This window comes from Hylobates moloch, unplaced genomic scaffold (genome assembly GCF_009828535.3).
Source record: "Hylobates moloch isolate HMO894 unplaced genomic scaffold, HMol_V3 SCAFFOLD_3, whole genome shotgun sequence".
Lineage (NCBI taxonomy): Eukaryota > Metazoa > Chordata > Mammalia > Primates > Hylobatidae > Hylobates > Hylobates moloch.
The window spans coordinates 72552071-72572470 of record NW_026652278.1 but is presented as its reverse complement, the minus strand read 5'-3'; the positions used below and the strand labels follow the sequence as shown (position 1 = coordinate 72572470).

Sequence of the window (20400 nt, the reverse complement as noted above, 5' to 3'; positions counted from 1 at the left end):
TCGTCCTTTAGCATTAGGTATATCTCCTAATGCTATCCCTCCCCCCTCCCCCCATCCCACAACAGTCCCCGGAGTGTGATGTTCCCCTTCCTGTGTCCATGTGTTGTCATTGTTCAGTTCCCACCTATGAGTGAGAACATGCAGTGTTTGGTTTTTTGTCCTTGAGATAGTTAACTGAGAATGATGATTTCCAGTTTCATCCATGTCCCTACAAAGGACATGAACTCATCATTTTTTATGGCTGCATAGTATTCCATGGTGTATATGTGCCACATTTTCTTAATCCAGTCTATCGTTGTTGGACATTTGGGTTGGTTCCAAGTCTTTGCTATTGTGAATAGTGCCGCAATAAACATATGTGTGCATGTGTCTTTATAGCAGCATGATTTATAGTCCTTTGAGTATATACCCAGTAATGGGATGGCTGGGTCAAATGGTATTTCTAGTTCTAGATCCCTGAGGAATCGCCACACTGACTTCCACAATGGTTGAACTAGTTTGCAGTCCCACCAACAGTGTAAAAGTGTTCCTATTTCTCCATATCCTCTCCAGCACCTGTTGTTTCCTGACTTTTTAATGATGGCCATTCTAACTGGTGTGAGATGGTGTCTCATTGTGGTTTTGATTTGCATTTCTTTGATGGCCAGTGATGATGAGCATTTTTGCATGTATTTTTTGGCTGCATAAATGTCTTCTTTTGAGAAGTGTCTGTTCATGTCCTTTGCCCACTTTTTGATGGGGTTGTTTGTTTTTTTCTTGTAAATTTGTTTGAGTGCATCGTAGATTCTGGATATTAGCCCTTTGTCAGATGAGTAGGTTGCGAAAATTTTCTCCCATTTTGTAGGTTGCCTGTTCACTCTGATGGTAGTTTCTTTTGCTGTGCAGAAACCCTTTAGTTTAATGAGATCCCATTTGTCAATTTTGGCTTTTGTTGCCATTGCTTTTGGTGTCTTAGACATGAAGTCCTTGCCCATGCCTATGTCCTGAATGGTAATGCCTAGGTTTTCTTCTAGGGTTTTTATGGTTTTAGGTCTAACATGTAAGTCTTTAATCCATCTTGAATTAATTTTTGTATAAGGTGTAAGGAAGGGATCCAGTTTCAGCTTTCTACATATGGCTAGCCAGTTTTCCCAGCACCATTTATTAAATAGGGAATCCTTTCCCCATTGCTTGTTTTTGTCAGGTTTGTCAAAGATCAGATAGTTGTAGATACGCAGCATTATTTCTGAGGGCTCTGTTCTGTTCCATTGATCTATATCTCTGTTTTGGTACCAGTACCATGCTGTTTTGGTTACTGTAGCCTTGTAGTATAGTTTGAAGTCAGGTAGCATGATGCCTCCAGCTTTGTTCTTTTGGCTTAGGATTGACTTGGCGATGCAGGCTCTTTTTTGGTTCCATATGAACTTTAAAGTAGTTTTTTCCCATTCTGTGAAGAAAGTCATTGGTAGCTTGATGGGGATGGCATTGAATCTATAAATTACCTTGGGCAGGATGGTCATTTTCACGATATTGATTCTTCCAACCCACGAGCATGGAATGTTCTTCCATTTGTTTGTATCCTCTTTGATTTCATTGAGCAGTGGTTTGTAGTTCTCCTTGAAGAGGTCCTTCACGTCTCTTTCTGTTCTTAAATCCGACCACTAACTGCCTATATATCTCTCTTTTTATTGGTTTCTTTTGAGCCTTTGAAGAATCTCTCGTGGAAATTATAGTGTGTACATGAGTTAGGGTCTGTAACAGATGCATTGAGGGGATTTTCTGGCCTATAAATGTGGGTTCTGGGAGAAAATGTATACATGAGGGCCAGTTATGTCAAGGTAAGAAAAGAATATAGCAATTTCAATGCTGGAGGTCACAGGGGAAGAAGATGTCCTACCTAAGTAAATTTTCCAGTAGCTGAAGATTCTTTAAGCACCAGCACATTTTATTGAACATTCTGAATGGAAACCTTCCTAAACTATATTACATACTTCATCTTCTTAAAGGATGCAGTATTATACATAATGATAACTCTTACCACCACTTTATTTGACAAATGCGTAAGGAGTGCCCAGTAGATGCTGCAGGAGATCGGTGATAGTGAGGCACGTGCCTGCTCTTAAGGAGCTTACAGTTGGGCTTTAACTGTTGGCACAGGCTGGCGTGGTGGCTCAGGCCTGTAATCCTAGCACTATAGAAAGCCTAGGCAGGTGGTTCACTTGAGCTCAGGAGTTCAAGACCAGCCCGGACAACATGGTGAAACTCCATCTCTACAAAAACTACAAAAATTAGCCAGGTGTGGTGGTGCACGCCTGTAGTCCCAGCTACTCAGGAAGCTGAAGTGGGAGGATTGCTTGGGCCCAGGAGGTTGAGGCTGCAGTGAGCTGTGATTACACCAGTGCAGTTCAGCCTGGGCAACAGAGCAAGACCCTGTCTCAAAAGAAAGAAAAAAAAAACCTGTTGGCACTACAGGTACTATTCACTCCTGACCCAGCAATAGCACAGTGGGACATGGCACCTGCTGTGTAGGATTCTCCCCTCCTGAACTTCATGATCCCCAACTATTGAGTATTTTAGAGCTTCGGGCTTTCTTTTTTCCTGTATTCCAACCTCCTATATTAGGAACTGGTAAGTCTTATAGTTGTAAGTGTCCCTGCCTCCCAAAGCATTTATTACCATTTCTGATGTGATGCTTTTAACCTGTTTTGGTTTAGGCTTTTAGTATTGCATGCATCGTTTTGGGGTTTTAAGTTGTATATATGTTTAGATTTATTTTCTTTTTCTTTTTTTTTTTTGTTTGATTATTTATTTGTTTGTTTGAGACGGAGTTTCGCTCTTGTTGCCCAGGCTGGAGTGCAATGACATGATCTCGGCCCACTGCAACCTCTACCTCCCAGGTTCAAGTGATTCTCCTGCCTCAGCCTCCTGAGTAGCTGGGATTACAGGCATCTGCCACCATACCCAGCTAATTTTGTACTTTTAGTAGAGACAGGGTTTCACCACATTCGTCAGGCTGGTCTTGAACTCCCGACCTCAGGTGATCCGCCCGACTCAGCCTCCCCAAATGCTGGGATTATAGGTGTGAGCCACTGCACCTGGCCTTAGATATATTTTCTATAATGAGCATATATTATTTTTGTAACAAAAAGTAATTTTTAGAATGCTGCTAGAAATAACAGCTATCAGCTTGCAACCAACCATTTAGACTTTGCTGTCGACTCTGCCATTGAGGATCCCTACTGTGGACATTGTGTTAAAAACTGCATATTTCATTGGTTACAAATGGCAATAATAAAACAAAGTCTCCAAGGATTTTGGGGTAGAAGAATCCTTAGTTACCATGTGGACAAGTTTCCTCAAGTGAGAAAATACCTATCATTCTGATTTAGCAATGCTGTTCTCAGTGGAGTGCATAGGGCTCTAATTTGGATGTGGGCCCAAATTACCCAGGAGACCTTTTCAAAATACATGAATCTCAGCCCCTTGCACTCTGCTTCTACCCCTAGACTACCTGTATCCCACCTCAGAGAGAGTCTCTAAACCAGGAGTAAGAGCAGTCAGGCAGTGTGCAATAAAGAGGCACATCTGGCTGAATAGCTGTCTCCCACTCTGGTTGAAGGGTCCCTGCTTTGGATAGTGGCTCAGAAGTAGGTGGTAATGGGCCTTTCTCTGAGAGGACCCTGCTTTCTGGGTGAAAAGGCCCAGAAAACCCACAAATATACACGTGCATTTTCATATCAAGATTAGAGCAAAAGTACTCATACACACAGAGCCTTCTTTACATGAGTTAATTATGTTTTACTACCTAACACCCTTTTTTGCCCAACATAGGCCCTCATTAAATGTTTAATTAAATTCTGTTGTTGGATTGATTATTATTAGAACGTAATGTCTTAACCAAGGGACATTTAACAGTTCTGTCATCATTGTGGACAAGTGTGGAATTGGTTGACTTCAGAGGTCACAACGCTCCTCATCATTCACAGAAATGAATTCTCTTTGGAGAAGCGCATATAGTAATAACAATAGGGCTGGGTGCAGCAGCTCATGCCTGTAATACCAGCACTTCGGGAGGCTGAGGTGGGAGGATCAATTGAGCCCAGGAGTTCGAGACCAGTCTGGGCAACAAAGTAAGACCCCGTCTGCACAAAAAAAATGCAAAAACTTAGCTGGGCATGATGATGTGGGCCTGTAGTCCTAGCTACTTGGGAGGCTGAGCTGGGAGGATCACTTGAGCCCCACGAGGTTGAGGCTGCAGTGAGCCATATTTGCACCACTGCACTCTAACCTGGGCTATAAGCAAGACTCTGTCTCAAAAACAAACAACAATAAAATCTTCTTACATGGGTAGAGTTTTTCATAGAATTCTGAAACAACTTCACTTGGTATTTCATTTTGGTGTTGGTAGGACCCTCCTAGGTCAATCTTGCTGGTATTTTTTTCTCTCCCCTTAACAGATAAAGGAACTGGGAGTTAGTGACAAAGCTGGGATTCAGACCCCTGGCTTTCATTTCTCAGCCTCGTCCTTCTGCTACTCTGTATTTGTTCATAACTATTCAAAAACCTTGTGATTCAGGCTTTGGGCTGCATCATGCATCCGAGAACAGCTAACTGACTGCGCTTACTTTTCCTACAGACTAAAGCAAATCTTGTAACCCCGAGGAATGGGGAACCACTGATTGCTGCTATTCAGGATTTTCTAACAGGTGGGTTGGTGAAGTTCACTTGAAAGGAGACTTCTGACTGGAACACAGTGTTCCTCATTCATAGTGATTCATGTGATGACTTGAAAAGCTATTTTAATAGCCTGTGTTTAATTTGGTTTTTTGTTTACTAAGTTTGATCATGAACCTCCCCGTGGTTTTTTTTTTCTTTTTTTTTTTAATTGGTTGGTTATTCATTAATTTGGCAAGTCTTTAGTGAGCTCCTCTCATGGACTGGGCATTTTCTAAACCTAGTGTCTGGCTTAGAATCTGTCCACTTTGCCTGGGGATACAGCAGTGAACAAAACAAAGTCACGTTCCTGTGGAGGTAGATCCTAGTTGGAGGAGAAAGCTAGTAAGCGGCTGTTTGTTTCAATTCACGCTGTTGGTCATGGTTCAAATTTATTTTAAAATTGAAACCTTGCAGTATTCTCACAATTTCATTCCTTTTCTTTGTTTTGTGTTGGTTCCTAATGCTTAGGTGCCTATCTGCTCACTCTCAAGGACACTTTCTTTGATCGAGCCAAGGCTTGCCAAATCATTGCTTCAATACTGGTTGGCAAGGATGAGAAAATTAAAGTTCGCCTCCCACCGCCTACGATCCTAAAGGTGTGTGTGGGAATTGTGTGTTGGTGTACAGGTGTGTGTATGTGTCCGTGGGGGTAGACTGGTGAAATGAGTGGAACCGTGTTGGTGCCAGGCTTGAGTGCAGTCCCTGGGCCGCCTGGCTTTGTCTACTGAAGGGGGATTGAGACCAGGCTTAGCCCACTGACTCTCAGGCTTCCTCCCCTCCCTCAGCCTGTCACCCTGTGGACCGGAAAGCAGATCTTCAGTGTCATCCTCAGGCCTAGCGATGACAATCCAGTGAGGGCCAACCTGCGAACCAAGGGCAAGCAGTACTGTGGCAAAGGGGAAGATCTCTGTGCCAATGATTCCTGTGAGTGGACAGAACTCGGGTGGGGAGGAGGAGGAACGTGACAGAAAAGCAAGTGGCTGGTCATCAGCTTTGCTGGTACCTTCGCGAAGCAAGCAAATTCATTGTTTCTCTAAGCCTTGGGTGGAAAGTTTTTTCTTCAGGAAAATGTAGCTGGTATTTCTTCTCTCAGATGTAATTCCCCATTTCTCTTAAAAATAGAGATCATGTAGACATGTGACGCAGTGGTTAGAATGTTCTCTCTGTGTTTTGTCTTAAGTGACTAGTTTTTCTCACTTAGTAGTTTGTCTTTATTTTGTCATCTTTTTGGGGGGGGCAATAAACAAGGATTTTACTATTTAAGGCATTTAATTTTTTTTTTTTTTTTTTGAGACCAAGTCTTGCTCTGTCGCCCAGGCTGGAGTGCAGTGGCGCAATCTCAGCTGACTGCAACTTCCACCTACTGGGTTCAAGCAATTCTTCTGCCTCAGCCTCCCGAGTAGCTTGGATTACAGGCGCCTACCACCACGCCTGGCTTATTTTTGTATTTTTAGTAGAGACGGGGTTTCACCATGTTGGCCAGGCTGGTCTTGAACTCCTGACCTCAAGTGATCCGCCTTGCCCTCCCAAAGTACTGGGATTATAGGCATGAGCCACTGCACCCAGCCTGGATTGATTTTTTTTTTTTTTAAATAAAGACAAACAGGTTCTCCCTACGTTGCCCAGGCTGGTCTCGAACTCCTAGGCTCAAGCAATCCTCCCACCTCAGCCTCCCAAAGTGCTGGGATTACAGGTGTGAGCCACCACACCCAGCCAGGGAAAGGATTTACATGCAAGTCATCTGAGTCTGTCTAAACCAGTTCAACGCGAAGTGCAGTCCACGGAGCCCTGCTGTTTAGCCAGCATCCATTGAGTTACTTTCTGATGTGAGCGCATTCGCTCACCCAGACCACTACCAAACAGTTCCCCGGCAGCCTAGTTTGAGTAGCACTGATTTAGAATGGGCTTTGCTAGCGAGACCTTGGGACTAGAAATGGATCTCCAGGACTCTGTACTGAAGAACTGAATTGCAGAGTTCTTCTAAAGGTCAGGATTTCTGCTGTCTTCTAATGAAGAGCAAATGTTTTGAAGGGCACTGATACTCCTCAGGTTTATTTCTTTGGAAATATGCTCTCTGATCTTTAAAATACTTCAGCTTCTTGTTTTAGACTGTGTTTTGTTTCTTTTTGGATATGAATTTCATTTGGTTGTTATATAGGCTGTACATGATGGTACCTTTGTTAATATCTTATATGAGTAACAAATTGTTTACAGTTTATAGAGCACTTCACTGTATGTTATTTCATCTGATGCTCAAAATATCCCATAACATAAAGATGACAAGTGCTTGATACTGTTACCCACAGTTCACAGATGAGGAGAGTGAGAGTCAACTGGTATATTTCACAGTTAGGACTACACACTAACTGGAGTTTTTATATTTTTCAAAAATTCCCAAGTTTTCCTTTAACCCCTCCCCCCCCCTCCAAAAAAAAGGCTTTGAGGAGAATTCCTGTTTGTTCTGCTTTAAGTGTCAGTATGGGAACATATTGTCTCAACTGTCTCAAATTCATTTTGGAATAAGGCAAAGTAATAAATAATTGTTGTCTAAATATATAATCATTCTTCCAGATGTTACAATCCAGAACAGTGAGTTGATGAGTGGCAGCATGGACAAAGGAACCCTGGGGTCAGGATCCAAGAACAATATTTTTTACATTTTGCTGCGAGACTGGGGGCAGAATGAAGCTGCGGATGCCATGTCACGGCTCGCCAGGCTGGCTCCTGTCTACCTGTGTGAGTATCTCAGCATCCTTCTTTTAGTTAAAGCTGCAGTTGTTAGAGACTTAAGGATTTATGTTATTTTGTTCTTTTACTGCCATTTCATCCCCACCACACATATACATACAGAAAAAGATACTCGTTCCAGGCTAAATCATGTATGCTGTTATTAATGAAATTAACTCAGTACTGAATAGTTTCACAACAGATTTGAATTTGCTTTTCAGTTCTCTTCTCAAAACCAGCAGTAGCTCCCTACAGTCTTCTAGACAGGGTTAGATTATAAAACATCCTTGATGGGCTGCTTCCAAGGTACCTGTGGAAGCACTAGAACACTCGGGGCTGGCTGTCCATGATTCAGTTCTCCAAGATTACTCAATATTTGCCTACTATACTTTCACTGTTCTATTTTTTTTGTTTGTTTGTTTGCTCATGCTTTGAGTGGGCCATGAGTCAAGTGATGTTTGCATGCCCCCCAAAACTTTATTCTACTCTTATACTTGCCTGGGTATACAATTTTAGATTGAAAATTATTCTCCCTCAGAATTTTGAAGGTACTGCTCTACTTTCTTCTTGCTTTCAGAGTTGTTAACCGGTATTGTCATTCTTATTCCCCAGTTTTTGTATTTGATTTTTTTTTTTTTGAAGATAGGGTCTTGCTCTGTCACCCACGCTGGAGTGCAGTGGTGTGATCTTGGTTCATGCAGCCTCTCGAGCAGCTGGGACTACAGGCATGTGCCACCATGCCCAACTAAGTTTTGTAGAAATGAAGTCTCACTATGTTGCCCAGACTGGTCTTGAACTCCTGGGCTCAAGTGATCCGCCTGCCTCTGCCTCCCAAAGTGCTAGGATTACAGGCATGAGCTACCATGCCTGGCCCTTGAATTGTTTTTTCATTCTAGAAACTTTGAGAATCCTCTCTGTTCTCACTCTGAAAGTTCACAACAATATACCTTTGGTGTGGGTCTTTTTTCATTCACTGTACTAAGCACTCGGTAATTTCTTTTAATCTGCAACTGTGTGTCCTTCCATTCTGGAAATTTTCTTATGTTATTTCTTTAATAATTTTCTCTTTTTTACTTTCTCTGTTCTTTCTTTTTGGAACTTCTGTTAATTACATATTAGAACTCCTAGATTAATTATCTAATTATTTATCTTCTTTTCCGTTTGCCATCTCTTTATTCTAGATTCACTTTATCTTTTAATACTTCTGTTGATTTTTAAAATTTTATCACTATCATGTATTTAATTTCCAATAATATTTTTCAATATTCTTACTTACAGGTAGTGTTTTTGTTTCTTTTTTTTTTTTTTTTTTTTTTGAGACGGAGTCTTGCTCAGTCACCAGGCTCGAGTGCAGTGACGCAATCTCAGCTCGCTGCAACCTCCACCTCCCAGGCTCAAGTGATTCTCCTGCCTCAGCCTCCTGAGTAGCTGGGACTACAGGTGCCTGCCACCATGCCCGGCTAATTTTTGTGTTTTTAATAGAGACGGGGTTTCACCATGTTGGCCAGGGTGGTCTCGAACTCCTGACCTCAAGTGATCCACCCACCTCGGCCTCCCAAAGTGCTGGGATTACAGGCGTGAGCCACTGCGCCCAGCCTGCTTTGTTTTTAAAGCTTTCTTGTTTTGATCCCTGAATGTATCTTCTCTCATCACTCTGAGAGAATATTATTCATAGTTTTATTATATTTGCTTCCTGAATTTTCTGTGTCCTTTTAGTTTCTTTTTCCTGTGCATTTGTGTCTTTTGTCTTTCATGTTAAAATCTTTCCTCAAACATCTGGTGGTCCTTCAGGAGTAAGGACTGAAGCACTGATTGGAAATGGAGCTGACTGGCTGATGGACCTCTCAGTTTTTTTATTGAGGAAAAAAATCTATTGAGGGGCTACCCAATATCCTTATTAGTAACACTTTTCTCTAGGGAAGCTTGATTTCCCAGAGATGTCTTTTGCAGTCTCCATCTCCTAACTTAGGTTAGAGACCTGGCTACTGGGATTCCGGGAGCTGCGCAGGGAATCAGGCTTAGAGTTCTCAAGCATGGAATATACAGACTTTCCTTCAGTGCTCTTGTTTACAGTTATTTCATCTGCCTGGTATTCCTAGACCCAGAGCCTCTCTGATTCCATTTCGCTGGGAGTGAACTCCCATCTCCTACAGGAATAAGGGCCTGGAGCCTTCCTTATACAGACTTTCCACTAGGTTTCCTTGTTTCCAGCACATTCGTCATCTCCAGCATTTGCAGAACCTAATGATCTCATTTCTGAGCCTTTCCAGGCCCATTAGTCCTCTCATCTACAGATACTTGTAGGTCATACCTTCCTATCCTGCTAAGCCAGAAACCACTCATTTACTCTCTTTATTTCTACATACAGTATATTGTGGCTAGGATCAATGGTGGCATCTAGTTCCATCAAAGGTGGAGAATACTTTTGTGTATGTGTGACACAGGGTCTTGCTCTGTTGCCCAGGCTGGAGCGCAGTGATGTGCTTATGGCTCATTGCAACCTCCACCTCCCAAGTAGCTGGGACTACTGGCATGTGCCACCATGCCCGGCTAATTTTTTAAGGTTTTTGTAGAGACGAGGCTGATCACAAACATCTGGGCTCAAGCGAGCCTCCTGCCTCAGCCTCCCAAAGTGCTGGGATTACGAGCCTGAGCCACTGCACCCAGCCCTCAGGCCACCCTTTAGTGTTTAATGTCACTGTGCTTTAGATAATAGTTGGAAACAGTATTGTGTTTCCCCACCAGATCGTAAGGTCTCTGAGAGAAGTCAGTTGAGTCTTAGTCATTTTGTGTAACTCCCTAATGACTGAGAAAGAAAGCCATTATTTAATTGAATTGTGATGAATTCTGTGAAAATATACACTTTTTTATACTTTATACATACGTCGTTTATATATAGTACAAACTATATCTAGCAGGCATAAATTATATTTAGTAGGTTTGCTGAGTCTCATTTATGGCCCTTTCTTCCTGCTGTACCAACTCTACAGCTAACCGTGGTTTCTCAATTGGGATCGGTGATGTCACACCTGGCCAAGGACTGCTAAAGGCCAAGTATGAGTTGCTGAATGCTGGCTACAAGAAATGTGATGAGTACATCGAAGCCCTGAACACGGGCAAGCTGCAGCAGCAGCCTGGCTGCACTGCTGAGGAGACCCTGGAGGTGAGCCCGGCCCTTTGGTTCAGGGTCGCCACTTTCCGTGCACAGTGGCTAAGGTGGTGCCCTCTGGGGTTGTGCTGAGCCATGAAGAGAGGTAGCAAAGGAGTGGGGCAAGTCAAGGCAGTGGCGTCTGTCCTGTTGGGGCCCTGGGCTCACTGTGTGTGTCCTCATTTGTTTCCTGAGGGTAGGGCCTTTCATCAGATCCTCATGTCCCTCCTAGCTTTCACATCCAGGTGTTGAAAACATAGCCATCTGTTCATTCAGCCACACGGGGCTGCTCTTGTTCCGGTGGCACACTCAGGTCGCTTCTATAACTGGTACTTGAGTGCTCCTGCCTTTTCTATTTTCAGCATCCTTCAAGTAGAAACTGACACCACAGCTCTTTGGTTTTTGGGGGTTTGTTTTTTGTTTTTGTTTTTGTTTTTGTTTGAGACGGAGTCTCACTCTTCATAGTTTTATGAAGCACTCCAGCCAGGCTGGAATGCAGTGGTACGATCTTGGCTCACTGCAACGTCTGACTCCCTGGTTCAAGCGATTTTCCTGCCTCACCCTCCCAAGTAGCTGAGATTACAGGCACATGCCACCATGACCAGCTAATTTTTGTATTTTTAGTAGAGACAGGGTTTCACCATGTTGGCCAGGATGGTCTCAATCTCCTGACCTCGTGATCCATCCGCCTCAGCCTTCCAAAGTACTGGGATTACAGGTGTGAGCCACTACGCCCAGCCAGTTTTTTTTTTTTTTTTTTGAGACGGAGTCTTGTTCTGTCACCCAGGCTGGAGTGCAGTAGCGCGATCTCGGCTCACTGCAAGCTCCGCCTTCCGGGTTCACGCCATTCTCCTGCCTCAGCCTCTTCGAGTAGCTGGGACTACAGGCACCCGCCACCACGCCCAGCTAATTTTTTGTATTTTTAGTAGAGACGGGGTTTCACCGTGGTCTCGATCTCCTGACCTCGTGATCCGCCCGCCTCGGCCTCCCAAAGTGCTGGGATTACAGGCGTGAGCCACCGCGCCCGGCTGTTATTGTTGTTTTAGGATGGAGTCTCACTTTGTCGCCCAGGCTGGAGTGCAGTTGTGCAGTCTCATCTCACTGCAACCTCTACCTCCCGAGTGCAAGCAATTATCCCTGCCTCAACATCCTGAGTAGCTGGGATTACAGGCACCCACCACCATGCCCAGCTAATTTTTTTTTGTATTTTTAGTAGAGACAGGGTTTTGCCATGTTGGCCAGCCTGGTCTCGAACTCCTGGCCTCAGGTGATCCACCCACCTCGGCCTCTCAAAGTGCTAGAATTACAGGCATGAGCCACCGCGCCCAGCCTCACCACAGCTCTTTGAATGTATGGTCTTTGAAAGAGACTTGGATGCAGAAGAGGGAGAATTCATGTCTAATAGTCACATCCCCAGCCTGCTGTCCCTCATTTGAAACTATTTTAGCTAAGATCTCAACCAGCATGGGTCAGAATCAGAATCACCACCAACCTGTGAGAACCTGAAACTCCCTCAGCAGTCTGAGTGCACCAGGCTTTGACCTGGCCGTCTTCTGCCTCACCGATAACCCATGGCACTGAGCTTTGATTCACCTGAGTGTGGAAGAAAGGCTCTTTAAGCATTAGGAAGTTTTCTGATGAAATACATTTTCTAAAGCAGGGAGAAACCAGAATTTTATTAGGTATTTACCATTAGCTCATTCTTAATCTTACTTTCACTGAGTCTTAAAGAGAGAGAAAAGGATATCCCTCACTGGTACCTCCTAGAAAATTACATGAGGCCTCTGCAGCAGCAATTTTTCATGGAACCAGACTCGTAACTGATTGAGCATCCTAGTTTGTAAGTTGAGGAGTCACTGTGGATGAGCTCATGAGCTGGAATATTCTTGTTAAGTCACCTCATCACATGCCTAGCTTGTGGACATTCACATGTGTGCTTGGCAAGAAAAAGTAGAAAGACAAATTTACAAACAGTACAAGCAATTCTCTTTTACATACCACATATTATCTTAATACATTTGTATGGGGTGCATGTGTGTGTCCACACAGCTATTTGTATACAGATATTTTGTTGTGTAGGGTAGCATACACAAAGCCATACATTCTACCTTATGGGCCATTTAAAGGATTTTTCAAGTTTTTATTACTGTCAGTTTTAGGCCAGGCTTGGTGACTTATGCCTATAATCAAGGCAGGAAGATCCCTTGAGGCCAGGAGTTCAAGACCAACCTGGGCAGCATAGCAAGACCCCATCTCTACAAAAAAATTTTAAAAATTAACCAGGCCTGGCAGGGACATATACCTGTAGTCCTAGCTACTCAGGGGTCTGGGGCAGGAGGATCGCTTGAGCCTGGGAGTTTGAGGCTGCAGTGAGCTGTGATTATGCCATTGTACACCAACCTCAGCAACAGAGCGAGATCCTGTCACTAACAAAAACAAAAAAAAAAGAAAAACTTTTTGCTTTATACACTGATTTTATAGCCTTGTAGAAGATGCACATGTTCATATAGCCAGGGCATTTTGCTCCTCTAAGGTTCTGAAACATTTATTGATCGGAAATCGGGCATCTTGCCTCAGTATTTTCAAATTTCTTTAAATGTTAGATTGAACATTTTTAATCCACAGAGGCAATGAGGACAACCTACCAAGGATCTCCTTTTCTCCCACTAGGCACTGATCCTGAAGGAGCTGTCTGTGATCCGTGACCACGCCGGCAGTGCCTGCCTCCGGGAGCTGGACAAGAGCAACAGCCCCCTCACCATGGCTCTGTGTGGCTCCAAAGGTGTGCATGCCCCTCTCTCACCTGCTGGCAGTGTGTTCTCCATACAGGCTGTTTGGCTCCAGAAAATGTGATAGTTACAACTCCAAACAGGCATCTCATTTATTGAAGGGGATCTTTTTAAATCAGAGAGAGAGAGACTTAATTATCTGCATTTTGGGAAGTGTAACTGCTTTGGAGGAACTTGTTGGTAATGTGTGTGGATTCTGAGTTCGAGGGTTCTTTGAGCAAATGGAAAAAAAATGAGGCTAGATGCAGTGGCTCATGCCTGTAATCCCAGCACTTTGGGAGGCCGAGGCCGATGGATTGCTTGAGCCCAGGAGTTTGAGATCAGCCTGGGCAATATGCCGAAACCCCGTCTCTACAAAAAATACAAAAAAAAAAAAAAAATTATCTGGGCATGGTGGCTTGTGCCTGTCATCCCAGCTACTCAGGAGGCTGAGATGGGAGGATCACTTGAGCCCAGCAGGTCAGGCAGGTTGAAGAAGAAGAAAGCCAGGGATTTTTTTAATATACTTAATGATGTGGCAGAATTCTTTAATTTTGTAGATACAGAGGCCCTCAGAGCATTTGGTTTTATGATAATGCATTCAAATTTAAAACCTCTGTGCTTCTATTTCTGTACACTTTTTTTTTTAACAGGATAAAGTCCAATCTCTTTAACTTTGCTGCCTTTCACCCCATTGCTCTCCTGCTTCCTGCCCGCAGGACATAGCCCACACTTTCCCACTTCTGTCTTTGCTTCCCACTTTTCCACCCACTTTGGAATTCCTCCCCCTCTCCCTTTATGTCCAAATCATAATGTCCTACAGGAGTCCAACCTGGACTTGCTGAAGCCTCCTTGAAGACTCGCCTGTCACTTCCCCAGCCTTTCCTCCAACCCACACATGCTCCTGGCTCCTGTTGCCCTCGTTCCGCCTTTCTTGGGTTCCCGACAGCTCCTTGTTGTCTTGACTGTATTTCTGTCTTCTACTCTTCCAGGACCATGACCTTGTTGAGCATAAGGGCCTATTGCTGTTTTACCCTTCCGATCTGCGTGCACTTCAATTAGTGTTATTTTGGTAAATGAATGTTACATTTCTGGCCCATGTCCCCAGGTTCCTTCATTAACATATCACAGATGATTGCCTGTGTGGGACAGCAGGCCATCAGTGGCTCTCGAGTGCCAGACGGCTTTGAAAACAGGTCCTTGCCTCACTTTGAAAAACACTCAAAGGTAAGCAGTAGCAGATCAGGTAGAACTGTGAAGATCTCTTCATCTACACTTCCCTCCAAGGAACACAGACCTATTCAGATCAAAGACCATTGGCCAATTTCATGTGGAGTTTTATATATGTATTTTTTGCCGTTTTATTAAGATACACTTCAGGCCGGGAACAGTGTCTCATGCCTGAAATGCTAGCACTTTGGGAGGCCAAGGCAAGAGGATTGCTTGAGGCCAGGAGTTCGTCTGGCCAACATAGCGAGACCCCATCTCTACAAATAAATAAACTTTAAATACATGTATACTTCATATGTAATTTATCCATGTAAGGCATACAGTTCAGTGACTGTTAATATATTCACAGAGCTGTGCAGCCATCACTACAATCTACTTTTAGAACATTTTCAGTGCCCAGAATGAAACCCTGTAGACATTAACAATGCATGGTTATGTTTTGGAGGTGGGCAGGTCTGGCCCACAGGAAGGATATCTTGAAGGTGTCATTTCCCAGGGAATGGGCAGGCAGCCTCCATCCACAGGGTGTCCTCTGAGGTCCTTGACTGCTTGCCTACTTTAAGGAGAGCATCCGGATCTTAGGTTTCCCTCTCCCGGGCCATTTGCCTGCCACTGGCACCAGCACCAGCCCTGGCTGGGCCCTCATTCTCCTTGTCCCCGGTATAAAGTATTTCTCCATAAGGAAAGGGCAAAGAAAGCCTGCCATTTCATGACAATATACTGGCCAGGTATTTATAGTCTCAAGGTGGGGCATTTTCTGATTTGAGTGGATTTCAGAATCGTGGGCCTTGAACTTTTTTTGTTTGATTTTCTTTTTTCTACCTCTCTTTAGCTCCCAGCTGCCAAAGGCTTTGTGGCTAATAGCTTTTATTCCGGTTTGACACCAACTGAGTTTTTCTTCCACACAATGGCCGGCCGGGAAGGTCTAGTCGACACGGCTGTAAAGACAGCTGAAACGGGATACATGCAGGTAACCTGAAGAAATGTAGGCCATTAGCAACAGAGCAGGACAGAGCTCTGTGGGTTTTGACTATTGAGTGTTTGCACGTTTTGCACATGAGCTGTAGTTTGTCTAGTCTTGGGTTAAATTTAAAAGGAAAAAATTTAGAAAGGTAGATGCCCTAGAAATGAACAACCAAAAAAATGTAGTATGTTCCAAATCATCCTATGATGATCAAGACCAGGCCAGAGCCACGCATAGCAAAGCGTTGTTACAGGAGAACATGGCTGGAAGTACGTTGTGGGATATGTCATTCAACTTCAATAAGCCTCGCTTTACTAACACGTGACAATGAGGATTATTGCGAGGCCTCTGCCTCTCTCTTTGGAACTATTTATGTAACTCATTATTAATATCATTCTAATTAACTCTAATGACCTATTCCAGTGCCAAGGCAGGAGGATCACTTGAGGCCAGGAGTTTAAGACCAGCCTGGGCAGCAAAGTGAGACCCCATCTCTATAAAAAAAAAGAAAAAAAAATTTTTTTTTTTAATTTCCAATGTTTAAAGGAAAAAGGCCAGACACAGTGGCTTACACCTAGAGTCCTAGCAATTTGGGAGGCCAAGACAGGAAAAACACTTGAGGCGAGAAGTTTGAGATCAGCCTGGGCTTGAATGCTTAGAAGGAAAGCATTTCCTCAGAGAGTGTATAGCTCTGAGACAATAGACTCTAGGGCACAGGGCTAAACTAGAGGCTTCTCAGCGTTTGTGCTTCTCAAACTTTACCACAAAAGTACCCCTAATGGCTGAGGAGTGAAAAATACGTCTTCTTGTGTTCTTCCATAAGACCACAGGCAAAAGATGTCTTTTCAATCCCTGTACTCTCCACTCAATAATTTAACTGTTTTTTGTTTGGTTTGGTTTTGTTTTTAAGTAATGTTTTTAACTACTTAAAACACCAGATAAAGTCAACACTACAAGTTGCTGGGCCACGAACTTGCTGTGGCTTTGTGTCTTCTCTTTCCCTACTGTGGAAGCATGGCCCTTTGCAAGCTGGAAAAGGGGTAGATAAACCAGAGATGTGAATGAGTGGGCCAGAACAAACACTGTGATTAGTGTGACAGTGGACACCTATTTCCAAGTCAGTAGACGCCTATTTCCATCATCTCTCCTGTACCTCGTGTATCATTGTCTGATACTTTTAATCATCTTTTTTGTGTGTCATCTGTGGAATACAATTAATCATCTTTCAATGGGAAATTGCCCTTCGGTGTGGGAGCATGCTGCTTTTGTCAGAAACCCAATAGACCGTGAAATACTTTTACCACTCTTGCCATAATGTGTGTTTTGACTTAATTTTTTTGTCTTTACTTTTTGAATTAGAGAGTATGACTTTGCCAGAGCAGTGTGTTAACGTAAACCAAATTAGTTCTGGCATAAGGGATTTTTTGTTTTGAAGTTGCCTAGAGGAAGATTTCTTTCTCTTTAATTCACTGAGCCACCATAGCATTGCTGGCTGGAGTGTTCAGCTGGTGGACTGTTCTCCCTAAGCAGATTTGAGAAGTCATTGCTGCCTGCTGGTTCAGACACAATACTGTCCCTGTTCTCTCTTCTTCCCCCTCTGTCCCAGAAAAGGGCCTGTACCTGATCCTCTGTAATTCATATTGAAGTCTGCAGGGGTCCTGGCTTAAGTTCTGTTTAGAAATGCAAAGCTATTGCATTAATTTGTACCTTAGGGAGAAAGAGAAGGAAGGTAAAACAGCCTAGGTAAACAGTGTTTGCAGAGTCCTTTGTGGGTGATGCGGTTTAAATTGCATGTGTTCTAAAATACACTAAAATGCTGGAGGTTGGAGCATATTCCAAATCCCACTGCACAGGCTAGTAAGGCATTCTTGCTCTTGTTCTTGGGGTGAGAGGACTCTTTTTAAAGGATTTCTAATAAAATATTTTTATGTGATTAAAGTGCTTGTAACCTTGAGACTCTTGAGTTGCAAATCTTATCCTCTCCCCATGTGACTAGTCTTCTCAAAGCAGCTGAGCTTTTTCCTCCTTTTCCTTTAGCGAAGGCTTGTCAAATCTCTTGAAGATCTTTGCTCCCAGTATGATCTGACAGTCCGAAGCTCTACTGGCGATATTATCCAGTTCATTTACGGAGGAGATGGCTTAGATCCTGCAGCTATGGAGGGAAAAGATGAACCTTTGGAGTTTAAAAGGGTTCTGGACAACATCAAAGTAAGATTTAGCATCATATCTGGGGTTAGAGTGTTTTTAAGGAAGTTTCTTTAGGATGGAAGTACCGTTTGGACTATCACTTGCAGTTAATAAATACTTCAGTATTTATAATCCCAAGCACTGGATTAGTATCTTTTTTCTTTGTGTTACTCTGTATAATTTTCCAATATTAAAAGGGAAGGGCCAGGCACAATGGCTTATGCCTGTGATCACAGCACTTTGGGAGGCCAAGGCAGGAGGATCACTTGAGGCCAGGAGTTTAAGACCAGCCTGGGCAGCAAAGTGAGACCCCATCTCTATAAAAAAAAAGAAAAAAAAATTTTTTTTTTTAATTTCCAATGTTTAAAGGAAAAAGGCCAGACACAGTGGCTTACACCTAGAGTCCTAGCAATTTGGGAGGCCAAGGCAGGAGAATCACTTGAGGCGAGAAGTTTGAGATCAGCCTGGGCAACAGAGTAAAAACTCTATCTCTAAAAAAATATTTTTTAAAGAATTAGCCAGAGATCGGGCAGATCACAAGATCAAGAGATCGAGACCATCCTGGCCAACATGGTGAAACCCTGTCTCTACTAAAGATACAAAAATTAGCTGGGTGTGGTGGTGCGTGCCTGTAATCCCAGCTACTTGGGAGGCTGAGGCAGGAGAATCGCTTGAACCAGGGAGTTGGAGGTTGCAATGAACCGAGATCACACCACTGCACTCCAGCCTGGCGACAGAGCGAGATTCCGTCTCGGAAAAAAAAAAAAAAAAAAGAATTAGCCAGGGATTGTGGCATGCTCCTGAAGTTCCAGCTACTCAGGAGGCTGGGGCAGGTGAATCCTTAAGCCCAGGAATTTGAGGCCACAGTGAGCTGATCTCACCACAACATTCCAGCCTGGGTGACAGAGCAAGACCCTGTCTTAAAAAAAAAAAAAAAAAGATGAGAAAAAAAGTTATTTTCATTTGAAAGTCTAGTGTTGATAGTAATCAAATGCCAACAGAAGGGTGCTTTGTTTGGTTTCGCTCGTGTCAAGTAGAGCGTACTAGAGACCAGTTTTGTAAGTCATGGGTATTGAAAAGCACTCACACTTCACATATTTTGAGAATATAACTTGGAACAACCTTTTTGGAGAGTAGTTGGACAATATCATTCTGAGTTTTAAATACGTGTCCCTTTTGACCCAATAGTTTCCCTTACAGAAACTCCTTTTGTCCTCTAGAAATGGTCTAACTATGCCAAGAATGTTTTTTCCAGGCTGCTTACAGTAAAGGCAAACCATCAGTAGAGGATAGTTCAAATACATGATGGTCTGTCTATACAAAAGAATAATAATGCAGCCATTAAAACATTGAGTCAACTTGGACTTAGCAGAGGAGAGGAAAAAAGAGGAAATTCTGCTAGGGCTCACACTTATAATCCTAGTTCTTTGGGAGGCTGAGGCGGGCAGATCACTTGAGGTCAGGAGTTCGAAACCAGCCTGGCCAACATGGTGAAACCCCGTCTCTACTAAAAATACAAAAAAATTAATCATACGTGGTGGCGCATGCCTGTAGTCCCAGCTACTTGGGAGGCTGAGGCAAGAGAATCACTTGAACCTGGGAGGCAGAGGTTGCAGTGAGCCAAAATGGCGCCATTGCACTCCAGCCTTGGCAATCCAGCAAGACTGCATCTCAAAAAAAAAAAAAAGAAATGTATGAGCTTCAGAAGTGGGAGAGTATTTTCACTCTTGAAATGTTTGAGTTTTTTAAATAACAGTTTGTATTTTTAATGTAAATCTGGTGGGGGGCAGCGGGGTGGCGAAGGCTGAGAAGTGATGAGACAACACCTGCTGAATAGCCCAGAAATTTTTGCGTAGGATGGAGTATCCATTTATCCAGTTTTCACCTTCACATGAAAGGTAGAGTCCACAATTTGTTTTGAAAGAAAAATCACAGGTTGCTAAAAGCTCACCTTGGGTAAGGTCATTTTATCCTTTGTAAGTTCTCTCATTTACTACCGCCCCCTCTCTGTGGCACCCACACATAATGTAATTTTCTTTTAATACTCGAGGCAGTCTTCCCGTGTCCGAGTGAGCCTGCTCTCAGCAAAAACGAGCTGATCCTGACCACAGAGTCCATCATGAAGAAGAGTGAGTTCCTCTGCTGCCAGGACAGCTTCCTGCAGGTGAGCTCTGCCAGGTGCTGGCTACTGCACCCAGCCTGGCTGTCGTAAAGAACTCTGTTTGCCAAGGGCTGGCAAGTGGATTTTATAAGCTGGGTTTTTGTTTTTTAAGGTAGGGTTGTTCCTTTGTTAGAAAGTTCAAGAATGGGCCAGGCGTGGTGGCTCATGCCTGTAATCCCAGCACTTTGGGAGGCCGAGGCAGGTGGATCACTTGAGGTCAGGAGTTTGAAACCAGATTGGCCAACACGGTGAGACCCTGTCTCTATTAAAAATACAAAAATTAGCCGGGCGTGGTGGCGGACACCTGTACTCCCAGCTCGGGAGGCTGAGGCAGGAGAATCGCTTGAACCTGGAAGGCGGAGGTTGCAGTACGCCGGGATGGCACCACTGCACTTCAGCCTGGGCAACAGAGCAAGACGCCATTCTCAAAAAAAAAAAAAAAAAAATGGGCAGTCATTCAAAAATGGCCAAGGCAAAATCTCACCAGCCAACATGCAGAATTTATCTCATGACTTTCTTA

At 43.6% G+C, this 20400-nt stretch overlaps 1 protein-coding gene across 3 annotated transcripts in view; it reads left to right on the top strand.

The window, feature by feature from the left end:
- Positions 1–20400, top strand: part of POLR3A (RNA polymerase III subunit A) — a 59676-nt gene that overhangs the window by 23870 nt on the left and 15406 nt on the right. For all 3 annotated transcript variants that reach the window (XM_032141189.2, XM_058436422.1, XM_032141194.2), the window contains 10 exons: positions 4616–4685; positions 5164–5291; positions 5481–5619; positions 7267–7431; positions 10413–10585; positions 13241–13352; positions 14447–14565; positions 15401–15538; positions 17570–17740; positions 19770–19883. In XM_032141189.2, the coding sequence (XP_031997080.1) occupies positions 4616–4685; positions 5164–5291; positions 5481–5619; positions 7267–7431; positions 10413–10585; positions 13241–13352; positions 14447–14565; positions 15401–15538; positions 17570–17740; positions 19770–19883 (1329 nt within the window). The remainder of the gene's footprint in view (positions 1–4615; positions 4686–5163; positions 5292–5480; positions 5620–7266; positions 7432–10412; positions 10586–13240; positions 13353–14446; positions 14566–15400; positions 15539–17569; positions 17741–19769; positions 19884–20400) is intronic.